We start from the raw sequence: 23990 nt of genomic DNA on the forward strand, positions 1-23990 counted from the left end.
TCCTTACCATTGCTCCACCAAGCTTCAAGGCCACGCTTGTCATGAGACCCAAAGCTGTAGGCCACTGCACTGCACTAGCAGAGCTCAGCTCACACACGGGACAAGACAGAAAGCCCCATGCAGTGGTCCTACATCCCCATGGAGCCGCAACATCCTTCTCCTGGGAGAACAGCATTTAATGCAGCTAATAAGCACAACCACCGTGTTCTCATTACCAGCCTCAAGGCTCCAGCAGCTTCTGCTCCTGGGACTGCAAGTTGGTCAGAATCCATGATTCAGCAGGAAAATTCTCTCTTCATGCAGAGCCCAGCTGTCACTCTAAGAGTTACTGTGGAGAGGGAAGGGGTCTGGCCTTGCAGCAATGGAGACAGCTCTTTACCAGGGCTCAAAACCAGCCAAGCAGCGAGCTCCAGCCCTACCTCATGTTTTACTCCACCAAGGAAACCTCAGTGTTAATCCTTACTAGCACCCAGCAGTGATTACCAAGCTATCACAGCAGTCTCAGGGGAGTCACTACAGGACTGAGGGTCAATCATACATTGATGATCTATAAGGCAAATCACAGTTTCTGTAAAATTTGACCATAAATCTCACAAAATCTCTAGAAAAGTAAGACGGGGCTGGCAGGGGCTGCAGGTCATGTCCTCTCTGTGCAGCTCACCAAGAGCTACAGCAATCAGCAGTGAGGCCAAAGCCATCAGCCCTGCTGTTGCAGAGCTGCAGCGCTGGGCAAGCAGGAGAGCCGAGCCCGCACTGCGGCTGCAGATGGGCAGCTCTGCTGCTGGGGGGTGTTATTCTGGTGGATGGTTGGCTGTCAAGGTATCAAGAGCTTCTGTGCTTTCATTTCTTTCTCTTATGTGTCAAAGTCAAACTAACTCCTAGTGCAGTAGCTTTATTCCTGCTGTGAGTAAATCAGCCAGAGGCGAAACGTGATCCTACCATCCTGCAGTGAAAACTGCTTGTGCTCCCTCTCTGTTCCTCACTTCATCACTGTCACACTAATCCTCACAGTCCTGCCGACTCCCTGAGGAAAGTTACCAGGAGTTTCCCTGAGAGTCGTCTTTCTGCCAGTGGGTGCCAACCAAGCACTTTAAGGTTTGCTTGGAGCATAAAAATTCCCCAAATCCAAAGTTACCTTCACCCCTCAAGTGCTACCCCTCAAGACAACATGCCCAGTGGGCACTGGTACCTCTGAGGCATCAACCCAATGTCCTTTCCAGCAGAGAGCAAGTTGCACCAGCTCCAGCTGGTGCTGGAATCATCCCAAGACCAGCAGCACAGCTCTATACGTTTACAGCTGTTGCTGCAAGACTTTTATTCATATCCCACCAGTGTCCTTCCCCAGGAGACTCTTCTGGGAGACAGGCAGGGATGCCTCCACACACAGCCTGAGCACACACCACAGGCATTCCTCTCCTCCAGTACTGCTCTTGGTCTCTTGGATGATGAACTGGCCCATGCTGTGCTATTTCCATGTCGGATTTGCTCCTAAGTGACATCTACATCCATATCAAATTAATACCTGCGCCTTACCAAAGAGGAAGTGAACAAAGTTGTACCTGTAGTAAAGGAGACATTTTTCATGTTTTGCCATCTCAACTTTCCTTAGTTATCCTCAGTAACTCAGTTGTATCATTGTACTGCTAACAATGCCCTAGGAAAGCTCAAGAGAAAAACTCAACGAACTAAAGACGACACCAAACTCCTTCACATTTTCCTTCTGATCAGGCCTGCACTTTCCACAGTAACATCCCAAAAGTCATCTCAAACTGCACTGTGTTTAACTAAACCATCCCAAGACCTCTCCATCAGATGTTCATTTTCAGCAACTTTTGCCAAATCAGTGCACCAGCCACTAATTATTGGTGCCAACTTTGTTCTCCATCTCCCCAGAGCAGACACTTGGCATTTGCAGGGGCTAACAATAGCCTGTATTGAAACCTCCTCCTTGCTCCCGCTAGGAAAAATTCACATTTGTGAAAATTAACCACTGAGAGGCAAGGCTGTGTTCTTCTCTTGTGCTGCTCATGCAGAATAATTCAAAAAGACAGCAGCACTGTAACAGCTCACCCAAAAATCCCTCAAAAATCACTCTTTTTTCTAAAGCCAGCTAAAACATCATTGGTGTTTTAGTGATTTTCTCCTAGCCCTGCAGACCGTCTCCCAGAGGAGGAATAAAAGTGCCCAAGTTGTCAATGGAAAGGAAACTTGTGCTTCTGGCTTCAGCATAAAACCCGGAGCCAGGCAGCCTGGCTTGTGCTCCTGCCCCTGACACAGACTATCCCTGTGGTGCTGGGAGATGCAGAAGGCAGCTGGGAGCCAGGCAGCAAAACTACCAAGGGAAAAGCATGTGCACAATCCTGCTGGGTGCTGCAGCCTGGGGTTTTAGGTGCCCTCTATTTCTGCTTTCAGTTAACACAGCAAGTGATCCTTACTACTCCTAGGCAGTAAAGTCCGAGTTGTTTGCTGACTCAAAGGTGCCCATCTGTGACAGCCCCAGTGATGCATTAATACATGTAGAGTACATCGAGACCTGAAGAGGACAGGTCTTTATACAGTGCAGGTGCAAACTACTTACAGCATTGCACGTCATACACGATCCCTCTGCTCTGCTCCCTTCTGAGCAATGTGCAATATCCCAACCTTTTACCCAAACTGTTCCACTTTTCAATCTGATATTTTCCTTCTTATGTTAGCTCTACCTGAGCTTCCACGTTCACTGGGACTAGAGGTCTCAACATCCAGTACCACGGCAGCATCATGCAGCCATGCTCCAATTCCCATCTCTAGGACAAGGAAAATTCCCACTGACACAAACCTCAGTCTTGCCTTTGCAGGTCTCCAGAAGACTTCTCCATCTGTGACAGTTTGGGATGTCTGACAACACCTTACTTTCTGGGAATTTTTGCCTTGCTCATTAATCTTTGCTATCATGTGCCTTATAGAAACCTAATTACATGACATCTTCTGATTCTGCCTTACCCATCGTGGCAGGCAAAGCTCAAACAGATGCTGTGAGTTACTGAAGCATAAACACACTGCCTGACACGAAAACTGCCTCTCCCTGTGTTTTCTGTCACTCCCTTTAGGACATCCACCAAACGCATAGTTGCTGGATTGTGATCTTGTTTTGTTTTTTTCATGATCCCTTTCAAATGGGGTCAGGGAAATACAGCTGCACACACAGTTCCTAAAGAGTCCCTTATGAAGCTTCAACAGGACCAGCTTTAGGGTTCCTCAATCTCCCAGCAGTGATACTGTCTTAATAAAGCAGTTTTTAATGTTTTACTTCCTCTTTCAAATAGAGGAAAGGGACTTTCTGACAAGCCCAGAGCAGAGAGACCAGGACAGGGAGACTGAACTGCATGTCATGTTCACAGCCATCATCTGCAGCTTGTCAGCACACCACCACACTGGAATTCCTCTTCCCATAGGAGCGTGCAGCATTCAGACCAGCCAGCCACCATTTCAAATGCAGCTTGTTTGCTTGTGCAGACACTTCATCTGACACTGCAGGAGCAGACAAACACCTGAGCCGACTGCTGAGCACCTTCTCTGCAGGTTCACAAGGACCAGCACTTCTGACGTGCTGTTTTGCTGCTGATCTCCATCCCTGGGACACGCTCCTGAAGGAACACCCAGCTTCCCATTCCTTCATGTGGCTTGATGCAAAACACCGGCTAATTTTTGCTTTTTTAACCCCAGTGACTGAGACTGAGCTCCAGCAAAGCACAACTGGAGCCTGTTGTGTTGTGGTCACACCATACCTGTGCACGCAGCGCTGCGACAACACAGGGCACCCACCCCTGCTCAGCTGCACTGAAGCTGGTAGTGATGCCACCCCGAGCCTGGAGCATCACAGCACAGGCAGGAGGCAAAGACAGGAGGAACAGTCTGTGTGGCAGGGAAGCAGAAGGAGCCAGGGTGGACTTGCTTTAAGTCTCAGCTTCCCACTGCTCAAGTACATCTGCACCTCTGGAAAAGTACCAGACGCCCTCGACAGCTTGACAAAGAACTGCTCTTTTGGGAATTGCGCCTTAAATCACAAGTCATCCTTCGGTAACGCTCCCTGCCACTCGTATGCTGTAGGCTTCTGTTGTGTCTGTCCTCTGAGATCAACCGACTCCCCAGTTAGCCCCCAATTAGCCTGTTCATGTATTCTAAAATCCTCATTTGTCTTCCATGGTAAATTGAAGCTCAGCTCACGGAGGGTGAAGCAAACAAGGAGCAGTCAACAAATCTTGCTTTTTATTCGCTGAAAACCTTTTCTCCCATTTTTAAGTTCCTCTATTTGGGGGTTGTTTTTTATTACAGTTGCACACAATCAGGACATGTTTTGGTCACTTGCTCATCAACAGTTTCTCTGATTTCTGTGGGTTTTAAAGCCCTGCTCACCTTCCTCTTTGTTTTCTTTTTTGCTTTCCAGATGCCCTCTGTTTGTCTTCTTCTCCCCCGTCACCATCCCGCTCAGTTACATTGGTCTTTCATAATTTAGAATTCCCTTTCCCATTCCACAGTCTGCATTCGGGCACTTCTGCTATAGATCATTCATAAGAAATCCGAGTAAATCCAGGAAGGTGAATTAAAATGGAAGAGAGCTCCTGTGAGGTGAAAGCAAATTGAAAATGGTCTAAACAAGAGAAGCAAATCACACACAGTGCCCTGGGTACATGATACCAAGTTAGCCCTCTTCAAAAGGCACCCCCAGGAGGGCACTGCCTCAACACAGTTTTGACTTGGAGCTCAACGTTCAGAGGATTCTTGTGATTTCTCGAATCACAGGTTAACGCAGTGGCTGCTATTTGGTAAACCCTTAACAAAGAGCAATTATCACAGCAGAACTCTCTTTGGGTGTGTGTTCAAATTCCATCTCTTCCACGCTTTTACATAAACCAAAAGCAAGACCACACCTAGCAGTCATAAAGACCAGGCATGCACCAGGCATCCTCACCCAGGTTACGAATCCTCGTCCTGCCCTTATCTGCAAAGAAGGAATTTAAAAGGGAACTTTTGGGCTGCATGCCTGGCTCACCATATGATCTCATTACGAGATCCCTGCCTCTTAGTTTAGAGCAATGCCATTTCTAGTCAAATCACATTTTAACACGGAGCCTGCTCCACCTTTCATCTGTCCAGGGAAGTTTGCCACGGGTGCTGGGGTAAGCTGGGCTGGGCTCCCACAAATAGGTCTCAGATTCCAGCTGCAAGAAGGCCAGTAGATACGGCAGCTGAACTAACTCCTCCTGGAACGATCTGCTCATGGCATGAGAAATCAGACGTTCAAACTACATAACAGTGTTTCAAATACTGTGTATTTGGGCCTTTATAGAGCAATTCTTGCAAAGTTCTTGGGGCAGAAGAATTGTCCCATATTTGCAGAATGAGTGCACATTCTTGCAAACACACAGGCACAGTCACTGCTCCCTTTCTTTTTCACCTGCACAATAGCACAATGACTTTAAATCTCAAGATATACTCAGGTTCTTGCCTCAATCAGAGCTATAACAAATAACAAAGCTGAAACCTACCAAAGTGGCAAAACCAGGGGAGAACTTTCAAAACTGAAAGGCAAGGAATTGTGTTTTTGGAAGGCTAAACCAATTAGCACTGTGACAATGGTGCAGTGGACACCATGGCAAATGGCCCAGTGAGAGGCACTGGGAATAACCACAGGTAGATGTTGCCAGGGAGATCTCTTCTGGCATGTCACAACAAAGAGAAAAGGTATCACAATACTAGAAAGAGAACTTGAAAACTAAATTGATCTCATCAGGGCCACAGTCACACAATGAATAACAAAGATGAGAGATAATTGCACTGTTAAAAGATTAAGTGAGAGCGAGGCAAGAGAACACCCTGGGCTAAAACACTATTTCTCTTCTTCCAAATGGTGAAATATATTGTGTTACCATTTTAACTTTCATATTACAACATAATAGTCAGAAAGGGGGAATGAAAGGAATGGCAAACCAGCCAGGCAAACCAATCTGAGTGACCTGGTTGAAATGGTCTTTGAGAACAGAACATATTTTTTTCCAGCAGCAAAATTTATCCTTTGGAAACTTTTCAACTCCCAACCTTACTAATGCAAACACAGGTTTCACAACTTATGAACAAGCAAGAAGTTTCTAACTCAGTGCTTAAAAGTAAGCTCAAGAAGGGGCAAAAAGTGCAACTTAATTTATGGGCCAGTGTCTAAGTTTCATTGACATAACTGATTGTATCTGGGAAATGCTTATCCTGCAAGTATTTGGGCAAGTCATCGTAAACTGGCCTTCCGTGCAGAGCCTGTGACTTGCAGAACATGTTGCTTTTGAGCAACCTGGTCTAGTGGAAGGTGTCTCTGCCCGTGGCAGGGGGTTGGAAGTGGATGATCTTTAAGGTCCCTTCCAACCCAAACCAGTCTGGGATTCTATGATTTCCTACATCACACCCGTTCAGAGAGCCTATGGCTACCTCAGGAAAAGGGCTATATCCCTTGAGAACCCGCAAGCACACGTGTGCACCCATGCAAAGCTGGCTTCGTTGTACAGGGCTCATACAGAGCTACAAATAGAGCTCAATACTCTCAATCTTATTTACAGCTAATGCATGACTAATTAAGCTGGAGAGTTCAGCTATGTCTCCATGCAGGCTACAGCTTCATGAAGGTGTACGAGCCCCAGAGATCCCACCTGAAGACCCAAACCCTTCCCTTTGCACAAAAAGAATCAGGGTCTGACCCACAACTTACTTTCCCTGGCTATAATGAAGTGCTTAGGGCCTATTTGAGTCCAAGTCTGCCACCAAGATACTCCACCGTCCAATCCAAATTCCAAGCATGATTACATTACAGCAAATTAGCACATTAAATAAGCTGCATAGCTGACCCCTGGCTTTGTAGGTGACATGTCTAACAATCCCACCTGCATTTTTAACAGAATAAAATGCCAAACCATGGCACAGGAACTGAATAACAGGTTAAAGGGGATGGCAGCTGTCTTTCCATAAGCCAACTATGCTGCAAGAAGGGAAAATTAGGTTTTAATAGACTTTAACAAATAAATATGAAAAAACACACATGTAAGAAAAAAAGAGTCAAATTCCTAGCCAGGGCAGGGGCTGAGAAGAGGGAGAAAAGACAAAGAAATACATAAAATCACCATACATCATGGCAAGTACTACTGAAAAATAATGGCTGAAGCAAATATGCATCTTTCCAGTGCTTTTTAGCCATAACTACAGAACAATAAATCTTGCCTTTTGGTAGCATTTCAAAATGGAATTATTCCATCCATTTAAAAGTGGAGCTCTTTTGTCAGGTATAAAGTCTCACAACGCTGTAAATTATACAATTAAGTGTTTTCAATGCCAAGGATAACAAACATAGTATAAATCTTATCAGTGTAAGCAACGTATCACACGAATGACAATGCAAAGAGCTCCTGTCCTCTATGTAATCATAACGATCTTTTAATTAGACAAAGTAAATGATCTGCTCGTTTCACCTTGTGAAGAATAACATAGGATGAAAGTTTTCCAGATACTAGGGTGAAAAACGCCTGCAATTTGAACTTCAACCAACCTCTTGTTCAGCTCAGACTGTTATGCCAGAAATCAGCAGTCAGCCAGGAAAGAAAAGGAAGGTTAATTTGAGCTTCACAACAAGAAGCCATAATCCGGACAGGCTGAGCAAAGGCAGCGTGATGTACGATGCCTTGGCTACTTACACTGGCAGGATTTGATTCAGAGCAAGAAGGAGTTATAATTTCACCTGTGTTTTGAAAATATCCTTGTTGCTAAATCTGCTTGGACCTTCTGCAATAACAAAACCAGCTGCAGCTGATTAGAGACTGTAAGAAAGACAAAGCAAACTTGGAGCATTTCTTAAGCTTCAAAATGACAGTAAAAAACCCTGAAAGAGAGAAACAGTCTCTGCTCTACTGAAAGCTCGAAGTTTATTCCCAAGGCGTGTCCAAATGAAGGGCAAAGGCTTCCTTTGTTATTTGTATAAGGGCTCTGAATCTGTCAGGCCCTACAAAAGGCAAACTGCTAAATGCTGCCCTTCCTATTGCAGTGGGTAAGAGACGAGGTCCTGACACTGGTAGCTGAGATGCTTACAAAATGTAGCACTTTTCATGAATGTATACCAGGGATGGAGAGAGGGGGAAGAAGGGAGGAGGGAAAGGAGCTGGATGGATGCAAGGATCCCAAAACCCTCTGGGGAGATGGCAAATGAAGAGGCAGAAACTGGAACAGCACAAATGCAAAACAGGAAAGTGAAAAAAAATGATGGTTGGTCTTCACACTGCACATCTCCACTGCCCCAAGGAAAGTGAAGCCGGGGCTGGCTCCCACCTCCTGCTGCCCAGCCCCAAGAGCTGCAGGCTGTGAGCAGCCGCCAAGCTTCAGGGAGCACAGGGATGAGAGGCTGGCTTTGGAAGGCTCCATTTCCACAGTGCACAAGGGATGGGCTTTCAGGTTTCTTTTTCAAGATAAATTTAGCGTTAATAATTGTGGGCTTTAAAGGGATTAGAGACAAGTCAAAATGCAGCTGTTTAGTTTGCTGCCAGGTCCAAGATATTTTTAATTCCTTTTGGGTCAAATGGACTTGAATAGTGAAGTTTTTAGTAAGTAAAGAAATGAAATAGTAAAGTTTTTTTTTAAAGTAAAGAAATGAACAAATCAGTTCATCCAGAGTCTCTTTTTACTCATTTGAGAGAAAATCAAACACTTCAAGTCTCAGTTCAGAGAATCATTTAAAAACATGTTTCAAGGGAAAGAAGAGAAATGGTTTGTTTCAAACCCACTGCCACGAAATCCGTTAACATTTTGTGAATGAAAAATTAATTTTCAATTGAAAGAGAGTCAATTTAGATTAGACATTAGGCACAAGTTCTTCACTGTGAGGGTGCTGAGGCACTGGCACCAGTTGCCCAGAGCTGTGGCTGCCCCATCCTTGGCAGTGTTCAAGGCCAGGTTGGACACAGGGGCTTGGAGCACCCTGGTCTAGTGGAAGGTGTCCCTGCTCGTGGCAGCAGGTTGGAACTGCAAGAGCTTTAAGGCCCTTTCCTCCAAGGGAAGGATCCTCCAGGATCTCTGCAAGTCTGTTGGTTATTCATAGGTTATTGATAAGCAAGCTCTACCCTTCCATGTCTGACTTGTCCTTCAGACTGGCTTGCAGCCTGATCAAACTGAGGTCATTTGCCTACTAGACAAGTTGTAGCTGGTAGGATGTAATACTCTTTGGCAAGGGATAGAGGACTCTCTTATAGGGACAAATCACTGCACATCAAAATAAAAGCCTTTCAAGAATTATGCAGCAAGGAATTTATCTCCTGAATTAAAGTCAGTCTCACCTTTCTGTAAATAAGGTTTAAAGTGATCAGAAATTGCATTTGTATTCACTTTGCAGAGCATTATCAGATTGCATTAGTATTAATGACTCCTCTGCTCTTACTATAGAGAATGAAATCAGACTTTGGAAAGTAAATGCACAATGATGTTCAGTAAGAAGGGCTGGGAAGCCTTTTACATATATAGATATATATACACACACACACAATAATGGCTAAAATGAAAGTGGTTGGAGGGTTGGTGGACAACTCGTTAGCTAACACCTTTATTAGAAATCTTTTTGAAAAGGAGTCAAACGCATTATAAAACTATCAGATACAACTGCAAATTGAGATATTCAGCTTTTAAAAATTCAATTCAATTCACTTTGAATGGCGTTAACCCAGCCTGATGCTAAAGAGGCTAGACAGGCCAATGGCTGTTAGAGAAACAAAAGATATTAAGGGTAAAACCAGACAAAGCTTCACATAAGTTTCAGCCTCCTGCACAGGAACAGTTTATAGACACCATTTAGCCTCTAACCTATTCTTTTTGCAGAGTAAATTGGAAACATCCAAGTCAACACCAAAAAACCCTTCAAGCTGCCTTACAAAGCAGTTCTTGGAGTAATCGAGAAGTTAACAGAGAGCTCTGCTGACTTAAGTAGTGAAGGCAACCAGTAATTAACACCTTCTGGTAAGAACAGCCACTCAAGATCTGAGTTTCTGCAATGAGCTACATGTTTTATCCAAACACTTAACTTGGATAACATGAATTCTATCATCTGTTTCTCCCTAGTTAAGAACTGACTAACCAACCTGCTCCTAGTTTACTTGATTCTAGAAAACGCCTGTGATCAGTTAAACGATGACCATGGAAAGACAGGGAACAAATACAAAAATGATAACATCGTGCTTTAAGTTCCATTTTAGAAACCAGAAGGTAAAAAGCTGTCCATGAGTATATCCATCTTCTTAATCTTCAACAAAAGTTAATGTTTAGATAGAAATACTGAACAAACACTGAAAATAATAATTATCAACACAAACTGTGCTAACAGAAGTAGTAACATGGTCCCCTCATCTGAAGTCAGAACAGATTCTCTCCTCTTTTGGTTCTTGCTGAGCAAGAGAATATTACTGCATCAGCTGTTCAACAGATAAATGCTTTACATTTTCCCATTACCCCAGAAGAAAAGAAGTCTATAAAGCCAAACAGCAAAGCTGAAGTCACTTTAAAGAAATAAAGTGACATCTTATAGCATCAGGGAAGCAAGGCTGGAGGAAAAAGTAATATCTTTTGGTAGCTGAAGAGGGCATAGTCCAGGTGTCAGGGTCTCTTAAAAACAATATTACACCCTAAGAGCACTGTACCCTGTCTCCTCAGCAACACAAGTACCACAAATACTGTCTCATTCAGTCCACCTATAGTATCTGTTCATGCAGATCTGAGACCACAAATCAGTGCTGAAAAGTAATGGTTTTGGAAGTCAGACAGAACTGCATTCACTTGACCAACAACAGTGTTATTCAATTATGGAATAACAAAAAGACGTGGAAGTACCACAGTCAATAAAGACTCCACTTGGCTTTGGTGCCCTGGAAGCCCCAACGAGTCACTAAGCATGATTTTGGACCTGCAGAACTCTTGATGATATTCTGCAGTGTGGGAGCTGGACATGTATCTATTGAAGCTGACACTGATCAATACCCATCACCTTCTTAGTGGTTTCAACTATATTAGAAAAGTGGTATCAACAGCTACTATTGTCTCACTGAGCTTCTAAAGAAAGCAGAGGGTTGATGGTATCTAGGTGCTCCCATAGCCTGGATCTCCACCTTATCTTCATCTGAGCTCCAGGCTGCCTTCAGTGCAAAGTCTTCCATTTGACCTTTCCTATATTTCTCTTAGGATCAGAGAACTTTAATACTTTTTCACTCTTTTCAGTCTATTTCTGGCTAATCTCTAAAATTTCTGAAGGATTCAGAAAGGTTTCTTACTTTCTGGTGTTAGTCCAAGGAAATACTGCAGTGCAGCTGGGCACCCCTTACATTTTGCTGAATAACTGGTCCACCAAAACCAAGCTGTGATTGTTTTGAAATGATTTCCAAATTGAAGCACAGGCTTTTTGAAGGGTAAAAAATAAAATAATGGAGCAAAACCTCATGTTTCATTTCAGTGAACACATATTCCACAGTATGAAAGTGCCCAACCAGGGCAGGCTACAACAGGGAGGAGGAGAGGAGGGTATGGAACCACGCAAGGTCCTGGGGGTGTTTATCTTCCACTGATAGAAGCCACCTCTAGCTTAGGAAGTTGCAAACATTGCAATGTGTTCAGGAGGCTGAATATCATCATACAATCCCACTAGAATTCTGTTTTAAAACTCATCTGGAAAGCCAAGTCATGGCTCTGGGAGACAAAAAGAGAACATCAGTATTTGGATCACCTAAAGTACAAGGAAAGTTAGCAAAGAACAAAATGTCTGAAGCATTAACCTGCCAGGATTATTCCTTAACGTCACAAATTTCAGGCCCATTTGAAGTCTCAAAACAGAGAAACTAAGGCAACTGATTGAACTTCCTTGTGAAAAGATTAAAAAAGAAATCCTATAGAGTACTGCATGTGGTCTCGCAGACATGTCCTGAATTCACCTGCGGAGACTGATGCCTGTTGCAGAAACTCTCAGTTGCCATTTGTCAAGGCAAAGAGAGGGTAAAAAAAGATACAAATGCAGCTCTTCTGTCTTCGTTTCCCAGTTTTCTAGGCTGGGATTTAGCTCAACACAGACATTACCTACAGCTACCGATCTCATCAAGGCCAAAATCATGCCTAGTGGTCCGTGAACAATATCCTGCCCCCTCTCCAGACCATGACATGTGGCTGCTGCCAAAGTTCATGCAAGATCTCCTTGGACTGTAAATCCCACAGGGCAGGTTGTGTTGCCCACTCTGTGCTGGCAGCGTTACCAAAGGATTCCCAGTCCAGGCTGGCACTAAGTATAACCATCATAGACACTGAACCAGAGAAGCTGTGGCTGCCCCATCCCTGGCAGTCTTCAAGGCCAGGTTGGACAGGGCTTGGAGCAAGCTGCTCTAGTGGAAGGTGTTGGCGGGGGCTGGAACTGAATGAGCTTTAAGGTCCCTTCCAACCCAAACCAGTCTGGGATTCCATGATTCTATGACCATGTAAGCAGCTGATAGCAACAAGCCTTTTCTTCCCTGGAGCCAACTGCTTCCTCAAATTCCTGTAAATCTCTGCCTCCTAACATGAAGTTACCACAGCTCCATAATTATGGCTGGAGCAGAAGGAGCAGACAAGCTGAATTAGGCTTCCGATTGCATGTCTAATTTATGTACAACTGCAGCAATTACAGATGCAAATTAAATAACCGTGCAGAAAATGGGTTTTATTAGCCATAACTAAAACCCAATAAAACTCAGCAGCTCATGCACATCTCTGCACTGAACATGCCTCTTTAGAATGTCAATTAGAAATGAGAGAAACAACGGGGATTTTCTATTTCCTAATCTGTAAATAAAAAAGGATAAGATGTCAGAGCCCATGTCTGACACAACAAAACAAACAGGAGCTCCAATTGGCAATTTCAGAGCGACGCATTGTTTTACACACAGCAGTTCTATGCAGCTTTTAAACACATTATTCGTACTTAGTCTTTCATGCCTGACATGGCTGAGAAAAGCCTCATCTAATAAAACCCTGTGCTAAAGGTAATTCAGCTTCAGAAGAGGCCCACCCTGACTGCCTGGCAGGTTGGGAATTAAAAGTTTAAACCCAAAGCTGGGGAATACCGTGCTTAACTTCACAGCCCTTTTGAGATTTGGGAAACTGGGAGCTTCCTGGCATCATGTCAGCTGGGTCCAGGGCTGTGAAAAGCATCTCTGGATGTTTTAATGCTGAAACCACTCAAATCTTCTGTCATTCAGACTTAGTGTGAGTGCTGCCATGTTTAAGGATCCAGCACTAACCTGGCAATTTATTTAAAAGCAATAAAAAAAAGAATGCTCACGTTAAATCAAGGTTAATCCTCCTGCATATGTCTCATACAATCTCCTGCTATGCGAGATTAAACCCACTCCATATATGTGTAGCACAAATACCTTAATAAAAACTTTACCTTTACCATGGTGTGTCTACACTGCTGTTTCTTCATTCCTTTGCAAGGGAGAGGGGGTTTCCCTGGCTGCCTGCATTACACACATGTGAGTTCATCACCAGACACCAGAAGGGGAGCAGGCAGCATGCCATGGTTAAAAGGTCCCCTTGACTCCAGGGTTCCTCAAACATGGCTTCTACTGGTGCCCTCTTCTTTTCCCACTGATGTCCATAGATGCTCTCCACTTCCTCAGCTGTCCCACCACATGATGCATTACTTCCAACGCAGCATCTTCCCCAACGCTAATCCAGATGGGAATTATTACATAAGATTAGCAGGATCATTACTATTCCTATACCACTTCCTGATGGACCTGGTGCCCTCCTGGCCACTGCCCTGAGCTTCTCCTGCCAGGACACAGCATGGAAACTCATTCTGGATGCAGGAACCACCTTCAAATTTAAATATACCACATTCACTGACTTCCCCTTATCTCTTGGGGCAGTTTTATCCTCAAACAACTCTAGCAAATTACTTAAACATGACCTCCCTTGCCTGAATGTCTGCCAGGTAGTCTTAATTAAACTGCACATTCTCATATTCACTCTCCACAACACCCTGTGGAGAGGTTTCCAAGATTTCCTCGCTTTGTGTATTCCCTTGGAATCTCTATCATTAAACAGCAATAATGATAAGCAAAGTGAAAAAGGCAGGAATGGTTTTGTATCTGCAGAAAGACAGCACACAAAGAGTAACAGTGGCCACCGTGCCTCTCCCCAAACAGGGATATGGGGATGTGAGCACTTCACTAAGCTACTGAAGTGAAAGGTTTTCAAACATCGTGGTGGTGAACATGGAGTACAAGCCAAAGAAGATGCATTCAGAACAGGTCGTATCATAAGGATATTCTAAGCTGCTAAAAGAGAAGCATCAGAAATACCAACTCTGCTTATGATTTAAGTAATAGAAGTATCTATATAGAATAATTTCCATCTTTCATAACTGAATCACATCAAAGGCATTACCATTTGATAATTATGTTTTATATTGCAGTTCTAGATTCAGATGTTCCAAGTTCCATAAAAAGCTAAAAGAAACCCCAACCCTCAGTGAGCCCACTGCCCTCTTAAATAGCGTTACATCTACTGCCAGGCTGAGTGGGTGCAGGAGCATCCTGCAGCCACCAACTTCACCCAGCAGAGCTCAGCACAGACTGCCTTGGCACTCGAAGGAAACACCTCCTCTTAGAGGTCAGCTGCTCTGGAAATGGTGATTTTGCAACCCTGGGAACAGCCAAAGGACAGAGACTGAACCACTCTCCAACCCTCCAGCTGACAGTCACATTAGTGAGGCTGTAACACAACAGCAGCAGCATCCATGGTCTCAGGAGCCTGGCACAGAGCATATAAGATCCAAACAAGGTAAGACACAGGTTATTAATCCTGTCAAAAAAACAATTTCAGGAGATTTAAGATTTACACTTAGCCCATGCCTGACTTCAAAAGATACATTAAGTCATGCTTTTGTTTCTAGCTGTATTTTGTAGCTGACCTATTTCTACTCATAATTAATACTGGTGGTTTGTTTTACTCCAGGATCAAGATACGTATAGAAAAAATTATCTGGGTTGTATTTCAACTGATGCAACAAGATTGTCACCTAAATTCTGAGTCCAAGACTGTTGTTGCTGATGAGTGAGTAGGAGAGAAACCAACTTGATTTTGTGATCCAAGCCCAACTTTACATAGCTCAGCACTCAAGAAATGCTCTATTTCTAATAGTGCAGTGAAATCTGGCAGCATTTCCACAGCAATGCGTATGGAACTCCACAATGTCAGCTCTGCAAAGTCATTTTTCAGAAGGGAAGTACACCCACAGCTGAACCATGCCATCAAAAAACTCCTCCACTGCAACCCAGCCCAGGAATGTCAGGCAAATAAGACCCCAGCTGGTCACACCAGAGCTATCCCATTCATGTAACACAGGAGTAGCAGAAGAGGGAAATAAAATATGATTTTAATTAATACTAATGTTTTAATACTGCAAGAAACTACCTCCTCTTACACCTGCTGCTGGTGGCTGGTTGGCTGAGGATACCAAAGTGGGGCAGAGGGCTGGATGCTGGGGAAGGAGACAAGAGGCAAATGATGGAAAGTTGGGAAAGGGAGAGTTATACACATGGACAAACTCTTCCTCCTTAAAATAGATTTAAAAATCAAGGGATATTATTTTATGGAGCAATGGATCTAATAAGAGGGTAGCTACAGTCATTCATGGTGGTCTGGAGAACAGGAAGCTCTGTGTGAGATAAATTAATTACACTACAGTAAATGCATGGATACATCTATTTTGGATTTGGACCTTGTACGTGCAACTGGTGTGAAACCACAGACAAGCCTTGGTATTGACATCAGTGGTTTGTGGGCAGCACTTCCATTACGTGGGCAGGATGCAGGCTCACTGCAGCCAGCAGGTCTACTGAGGTCCTCTAGTGAGGAGACAGCATTTTCTTACATTGCATACAGTGCAGCTGTGTTAAAAATTTATGAAGGCTCAGGTACAGCTATCAATAAAGATGGTCCAAAGTGAATACTATGTGCAAGAGGTTTCTGTGCACCTGAGGATAAGAGCCACTTTCAGTCTTCCAAGCAGAATACCACACACGGTTCCTTTGCTAGTGCATCACCCCCAGAAGTCAGCGCTTCACCAGCTGCCATAGATCCGTGCCAGGTTATGCAAGGTCTAGAGCACACTTCCCACAGAAACTTGCCAAAACAGAAATCCTTTTAGTACTTAACTTGAGATTTTGTTAAGATTCACTTAATCTGCCTTCTCAAAGTACATTTACAAGAGCAAAAATGATCAATAACACCCCCATCACATTGCCATTACTTTGCATAAGTAATTTGAGACAATACATTAAGTAAATGAATGAATAATCCTTGAAATCTACATAGAGTAGGACAACAGCTGTAATAGCAAATCTCTGCTGGAAAGAAAACCAGCAATTCAAACAACTCAATTTACAAGGCAACTTATGAAAACCAGAAAACAATCAGTATTCTACTGGAATCAAGTAGATTAACTTTAAGACACTAATGTAGCTATTTATAGCTATTATGGGGGTTTTGACAACGTAATTTTCCAGTTCCAGCAGCCAGAGTAGGTGAAGCTTTAAGCACAAAGAGCTCATTGATTCAGCATGCCTGCATAGTTTAATTCTGAAAAATCAATCATTGTGCATTTCCTCCAACACTTTCTTCTGTAGCATCCTCCTAAACAATTTATTATTATTGCTTATTGCTAAAATAGAAGCAGTGATTCCGCCACTCTCTGCCCTACTAAATCATTATTTAATGCTTCATGGCTGCTCTCCTTATATAAAGGGATAGCTTGGTTTATTATGAAGAACAGCGTTGCTAAACATCTCTCACTTGTGTTTATAATCGGTGGCTATTACTGAAGAACTCTGTTTTCTTTGAACAGATTTCCCTTGCCCCACCTATGTCATGTCAAGCTCTTGGAATCACCTCTAAGGGAAAGGGTCACTTTTGGCTTATGAAGTGTCCCCAGGCAAAAGCCAGAAGCTATAAACATGGATTTTTCATTATATTAATTGTCCTTGTTTAACTGTGACTCTTGAAGAGAACCAATGGAGAATTTTAATTGTGTGTGAAATATGCAGTCTTTATAAGGCCCCTTCCTAACCTTTTTCATACAGGAGGGAGCTTCTGCCAACAAACACTGCCTCTTAGCTAATGCTCAACTTTCTTTGTAATTCACTTTCCTGACCTTTTATTTTGACATTTTCACCTCATATATTAATTTCTGCCTGCACCGAATACAGCAGCATTATAATTACTTACATATAAACCTTTCATCACATCTTTCTTTAGACTTTGTTAGAAGATGCTGTATATCAAATAACAGCAAATTTCACATTAATCAGCTGGCCTTTCAGAAGGACAGGCTGACAGCAGCCTGGAGACAATCACACCTAGAGCCTCTGTGCCACCAAGCAAAGGTCAGAGGAGACTTCTACTTGGAGACAGCAATACTGGGCACCCAAAAGAGAGAAACCTGCCTTCCCAGACCTGCCACAGTGCCTGTGGATGTGTCCCCAGCCTTATCCTCACCCTGCGTTAGGGCAGCAATAAATTAAGCAGGACACCAAGCACCCTCCCTGCACATCCCAAGAGCCTCACTACCCCAACAAGTCATCACTGGGAGTTACCTTCCCCATCCTGCTCAGTGCATTAGTGGGTATCACAGGTAATTTAGACCACATTTTCCAGTGAGTTTATTACCCACATTAAAAAAAAAAAACAAAACCACCACATAAATCAGGCAGGTTCTATTGTATATTTTTAACTACAGCACATTCACAAACACTCTATAGCAAGCAGGTAAGATGCAGTGACACGCTGAAGCAGTCATATTCAGTAGATGTTTTTCTCACCTGGTCTCCACGCTAGAAACAAAGAACAGAAACTGCATGGGGTGTAATTCAGGTGATCATCTTTAGTAAGGTGGTATCCACTGAACCAGACACCTTCTGAAATCAGCCCAGTAATGCCCCTGAGGGTTTGTCACAACACTGTGGCATACAGCAAATGGGGCTTTGTGCATCCCTGGGTGCACCGACCCACCACGCAAGGGTCTGACCTGGCACACCAGAGGAGAAGAGACCTGCCCAGTTGGGAACAACCACCAGGTTCAGCAGTTGTTCTCCATGGTATTTCTGATTCTTCAGGATAGAGATGAAAGCTTCCAAACTGCTCAAGGTGATAGCCATATCCCACAGTGATTTCCATACCCCAGCGTGGTTTTCAGCCCTCTTCCCACAGCACTGCAGCGTTTAAAATAGCATCTTCCCAGAGGCAGGCAGGTGTTGGGATGACAACCCACAGCAAGCAAAAGAGAGATTCAATTTCTCAAAGTCCCAGCCTAACTTCTTTACAGTCCTGTTCCAGTAGATATCATAAAAAAGCATTTACATTTTTTCCACAGCAGCTGCCTCAGAAAGTCTCTTGGATGCGATTGCTCTAAATGCAATTCCAGCCTTCTGGGGGTTTTAATCTTTTAGTTGCACTGAAGGAACTGTAGGTCCTTCACAGCTGTCATGCATTTTTGATACCTAGACAGAAGGGATTTTCAAATAACGTGTGCAGGCAGCACAGATGTTCTCGCATTGTTCTTCCAGCTTCCATGCGGCCAAGGCCCTTAGTTCTGTTATTTACCATGGAGACCAGTGAAAAACTAATCCAAATATGTGGGTGAATTGAAGTAACCTTGTCAATAGTTCTGAGAAGTGGGTATGCGCTCAGCAGAGCAAGAGAGACAGAAAAACACACCAAAGCCATTTCAAACATCGTAAGGCATGAGCTGCAGTCACACTGAAACTATGCATCAGTGGAAAATATCCACAACTCCGTTATCCACCTTTTATTTAAGCTAATAAAGATATAACTCAATTGTCTGCAGGCAGACACAGCTGAGTATCCTTCATGTAGAGATCTAAACCATCATCTAGTATCCTGAACATTAAAAAGACTGAGATCCTGGAGAGACGCTTGACATCCAGGATAAAACTGCATAAGAAAAGAAAAAAGATGCAACAGCTGATTATGTACATGCTGCCATAGATTAAATACATTTTATGGGGTAGAAAAGTCTATAGGGACAGCATCACAGACATGTGCGTGGGCTGCTCAGCCTTTCCAGTATTCCAGGTATTTCACATTTCTCTTCCTTCCTATTGTCCCGGTCCTGTCTTGTGCCCAGTTTCAGGATAGTCCTTAAACAAAACCTCTGCTCCAAAATTCACAAGCACATTTTCAAGCCCTGACACTAATAGGAGATTTTCCCACTAACTTAGAGAGCCACAGTTCCATCCTAATCTTCACAAAACAACCACAATGCAACCAAGAACATAAGCATTACTAAGCAGACATCATCTGTGCCAGAGATAATCCTGTCGCTGAGAGGACTGTGAGGTATTTATCTCATATTTTTGCTTTCCAAACCCACCAGAATAGTGTTTTGTTAGTTTGGAGATATCATTAGCTCAACTGATTGGTCTCATACTCAAAAGACAAGTCAGCTCAAAACCCCAACCATGATCTTTGCTTCTAACTTGCTAGGAAGAAGCGAGCAGCTCACAATCAACATCCCACTATTTTTTAAATACCATTTCAAATCTCTAAGCAGATTATTTCAAAGCTTGATCCCAGCTCACTGCAGAGTGATGCTCTTGTGGAACTCCTGGTAATGGGAACACAGCATGCAACACAATGGCTATTTATCAGAGCACGTTGTAGGAGAGAACTTTGTGCCCGTAAAAGCACAGCCGGGCCCCTTGGGTCTGTCCAGACACCAGCACTGCTATTTAATTGCTAGAAGCTGGAGGAACATTCAGGATCCTGGAACTCAAGTCAGTAAATTAAATAAGTGAAGCTTCTCTCTTTAACTGTTGCAAGGAATTTTAAGCAAAATTCTGCAGCCCAGGGAGTATGGATGCTTTATTCCCAGCCCAAGGAATACAAGCACCAAGTAAGAGACTTTCCCAGGCTTGGCAAAGGACAAATGACCTAATCATTGGGGGTTTTGGGTAATCATGCTGTGTGCATTCAGTGCATACCTGCACGCTGGAGGACATTTCAGAAGTCACAGCTGCATTTCCACATATTAAACTGGAGCAAAGCTCCAGCCATTTTCATATGAAGGCTACAGTATGTCACGCCCCAAGTTACACAACTTAATCTCTAAGAATAGCATCCTGCCCTGAGAATGTAGAAACAAATCTGGTTTTTAACTTGCAATTTTAAAGTAATAAAAGATTTGCCCTCCAAGACCCTTGGCACCACGCACAGGACCTGATATTTGTTCTTTCTCACTAAAAAACTGAGTTGCTCTCTTCAGCCTTTCCCCTTACACAGAACTCCAGTCTTATGCCATTTTGTATGGGACATTTTCTTCTGTTCCTCTTCAAAGACAAAATTCTCCTCTTGTTAGAACTAAAGCAAACACTTTTCATCACACCAACCTCCTTTATACAGCAGTCTGACACAGACTGAGCAGCAGCACGATGAATATCCTCACTGCTGCGGCAGGTAATCTCAAGACAAACCTAAGGAAAGGTTTCATTCCCATACAGCATGGAAATTTCTGCTGTATCCCTGGCAGTACATCAGGTCATCAAGTGCCACAAATTATATCCTGTCACCAGCCCAGCACTTCACCACTGTCCAGAACCAAGTCCTCGGTATAATGGCCCACCTTCAGATACCTGGCAAGTGGATGCTCAGCAGGACACCAGGTTTGCTTTGCAGAACTGTGCCCATCTCATTGCTTGAGATGAGAATTGGAGCAGCAGTTCCAAGGAAAGTGGCAGGTGGCACCTCACAAGAGAAATCTCTGCTTTTCCAAGTACTGTTCCAATGGAAAATATATGCTTTATGCTTCCTTTACATCTCTGTGTCTTCCCTTCCTAAGATTTCTCTACGTATAATCTCAATATCAGATATAGCTCATTTCTGTTACCCCTAACATAGGGATAATTGCATCACCCCTAAAATATATTAAGTTTTTGCATTAATCCCAATCCTAACTTCAATTTACACAGTCATTTTTGGCAATATGCAATTACCAATCAAAAATTACTCTGATTCTTTTCTACCAGAGTTGAGAGTAACTGAATACAGTTAAATTGTTGCTAGGAAAAACCAAGGTGAAACTTCTCTAACCCGAAATGCAGAAAGATGCTGTCTGCATGGCTAATGAGACGCTATCATGAGGAATATATTCTGTGCTATCCCAACCCCATTTATTAACTAAAAGTTGGCTCAGTAATAGCATAAGCATTCCGTTTTGTTTAGTGTAGCAATGGCCTACAGTTAAGTGCAGAAACAGAGATTGTTTCTGCACAGAAGGTAACGAGCCCTGGGAGCACAAACACGGAGCCATCGCCATAAAGCAAAGCTGTCTGAGTGAAAGTTGGTTAATCTCTGCTATGAGACATTTCCATTAAAACATGTTTCATAAAGCCACAGGTTTGTCCTGCCAAAACCAGGCAGCTAGACCGACTGTCAGCAAGCAGAACTGGGGAAGACCTCAGTCTGCTCAACAGCCATTGCAACAAAACTTACATTTACCCAAAGACCAACGGCAATTCATATTCTGCACCATTTCCTGAGCCAGACACCTGAATCCAAACCGCTGTGCCTGCAAACTTTATTTTGCTATAGAAGCAGGGATAAATCCTTCTAGGACCTGAATGCCCATGTATCAGTCAGAAAGGGCACTCCTAAAGCAACAGATTTTTATATTCATCACAATAGTCAACAAGATCCTTAACACTGACGTTACAGTAGGAGGTAATATAAATTTAAGAATTAAGATAAGAATAAACAAGACCGGACAGAAGGCTAAAGCCATTTATTACAAATACACAAAAGAAATATCACTACAGCTTCTAGAAAAGATAGATTACTCTTTTCCAAACAGGCCCTGAAGGTCAGCCGATTTGAATGACTTTGGAAAAAAGGAACACGTTAAGTCTGAAGCTGAAAATCCACCGCAGAGAACGTCTAGACAGCGGGTCTTAAATCTCACTCCTAAATCAAGTGAGCTGCAGCTCAGCTGGCCCTGCCATGTCATCATGCTGGGTGAGAGACAAGTCTCAGTGAGGAGGAGTCCCCAAACACCGGTGCAGAGATGAGCTTTGAGGGCCGGGGGCTCTGCACCAAGTGCAGGTGACAGCCCCTCCACCCCAGCAGGGATGCTCTGTGGAGATGGTACCGTGCTGTGGTGGGTTTTTAAGGAGTCAGTAATGCTGTGCCTGAGCTTCCAGGTGGATTTAACAAACACAACTGCGGCAGCGGCGAAAGCACAAGCAGCAGCCGACTGTATAAACTACAGACCTCAAAACGACTTGTTTTGTTACACCATGGTACAGAAGGAGAAAATGCAGCGCTGGGAGGGGAGGTGACCGAATGGAGAGCAGATGTCCCAGCCCAGTGCCACCTCAACATCCCCAGCTTCATCACTGCATGTCCTCTGAAGCTGCCCACTAGTTATCCTCCACCTTTAAAAACCAGCTTTTACTCATTTTCTGTATACTCTGAACATGGGCATAAGAGAACCTATCATAGAATGGTTTGAGTTGGAAGGGACCTTAAAGCTCACGCAGTTCCAACCCCTGCCACGGGCAGGGACACCTTCCATAGACCTAGTTGCTCTAAGCCCGTCCAACCTGGCCTTGAACGCTGCCAGGAATGAGGTATCCAATCAAAAGTTTAGTGTCTGTTTTTCCCCACAGAAAAGAACACAAAACTCCTTTTCCTGATTTCTAATTCCATTGGCTTTCCGAACCTCCTTCAAAGCCTCAGATACAACATTGTGTTGCATTTTGTACACCAGAGGGTAAAAGCTGTAAATTGTATCACTTTGGGTGCTGTCTTCTTCAAACGTGATTTATCAGACCCAGCTCACCATGAGGAATATTATGCAGGTGAAGAAGAGTGATAAATGCCATTAATGACTGGCCTGAGAACACGCAGGAGGGAACAACGGGATAATGAATAGTGTGGAAATCCTACCTCCTGGTCATGGCTGTGCACCATTAGGCAAGATATTGGTTTATGCTACAACAGGTTCAGACACACTCCATTCTTTTGTTTAACCCATGAAAAATAGATTTAGCAGAGAAACAGACACATGGTAACTCAAAAACAACAGAGAAGCTTTTCCTTCTTCCTCCTTTTTCATTTCTCTTTCATTCATTCCTTTGCTTGTTTCTCCTCTCCTTCCCCAAACACATCCTTTCCCTGCTATTGGGTTTTTCATGCCCAGATAAAAGACAGAAAGAAGTTGCACCATCATTACCGAGCCTTGGTTTGATTCTCTCTAATTTCAGAAGAGATCCTGAAGCTAATACACAATGAAGCGACAGAGGAAAGCCACCTGGAAGATGCGCTGCAGGAAGAATTAAACAGCAGGCTTTGTATTCCTATTTTTTGCTAAGCAGCCAGAAAATGCAACAATATTCTGAGCAGTCTGATGGCTTTGGGATCCGTGGGGTGAGAATTGTGCATTTGGTAGCAGCTGTATGCAAATAGCAACAATTTCATATAGCTGTTCCATTGAGGAGAAAAGAGATAAATAACAGAAAAAGATCTTAAAGAATAAATGGTGGGAGAAAGAAACTAAGGGGTGGTGCGGAATCTGAAATGTCAGAGAATGTCGCAGGCAGAGGGTAGGTATAGGAATAACAGATCCAGAGCAAATCTGCTGGAGATGTTAAGAACTGGCAAAAGATCAAAGCGATAAGAAGCAGGAATGGAAATAACCTTTAATTCTGTGCCTATAAGAGGACGTGAAAAACTGTTGCAGCAAAGGCCAGCCAAGGTAACATGGAAAGTGGCCTAGCCATGCGCCAGGAGCTCTGCTCCTCTCAATCCAAACCTAAAGGCTTTTGTCCTGCTTTAAAAAGTGCTCTGCTGAAAACAGAGCACAGAAAGGCTCTGAAACAAAGCTGAAATACTATTGTAAACCCAGG

At 43.5% G+C, this 23990-nt stretch overlaps 1 protein-coding gene across 4 annotated transcripts in view; it reads right to left on the reverse strand.

Moving 5' to 3' along the window:
* The window catches only part of ADAMTS2 (ADAM metallopeptidase with thrombospondin type 1 motif 2), a 173702-nt gene that overhangs the window by 57564 nt on the left and 92148 nt on the right, over nt 1–23990 (reverse strand). The window contains exons 1-2 of one of the 4 annotated variants that reach the window (XM_057409510.1): nt 5122–5235; nt 4396–4601 (exon numbers count right to left, since the gene is read on the reverse strand). The exons of the other annotated variants lie outside the window; for them this stretch is intronic. Coding sequence (XP_057265493.1) covers nt 4396–4462 — 67 coding nt within the window. The 5' untranslated portion in view covers nt 4463–4601; nt 5122–5235. Of the gene's footprint in view, nt 1–4395; nt 4602–5121; nt 5236–23990 lie in introns of those variants that run through there. 4 annotated transcript variants of the gene reach the window in all.

This window comes from Pezoporus wallicus, unplaced genomic scaffold (assembly GCF_028554395.1).
Source record: "Pezoporus wallicus isolate ANWC-B61680 ecotype Strahan unplaced genomic scaffold, APGP_CSIRO_Pwel_v1 contig_8166, whole genome shotgun sequence".
Classification (NCBI taxonomy): domain Eukaryota; kingdom Metazoa; phylum Chordata; class Aves; order Psittaciformes; family Psittacidae; genus Pezoporus; species Pezoporus wallicus.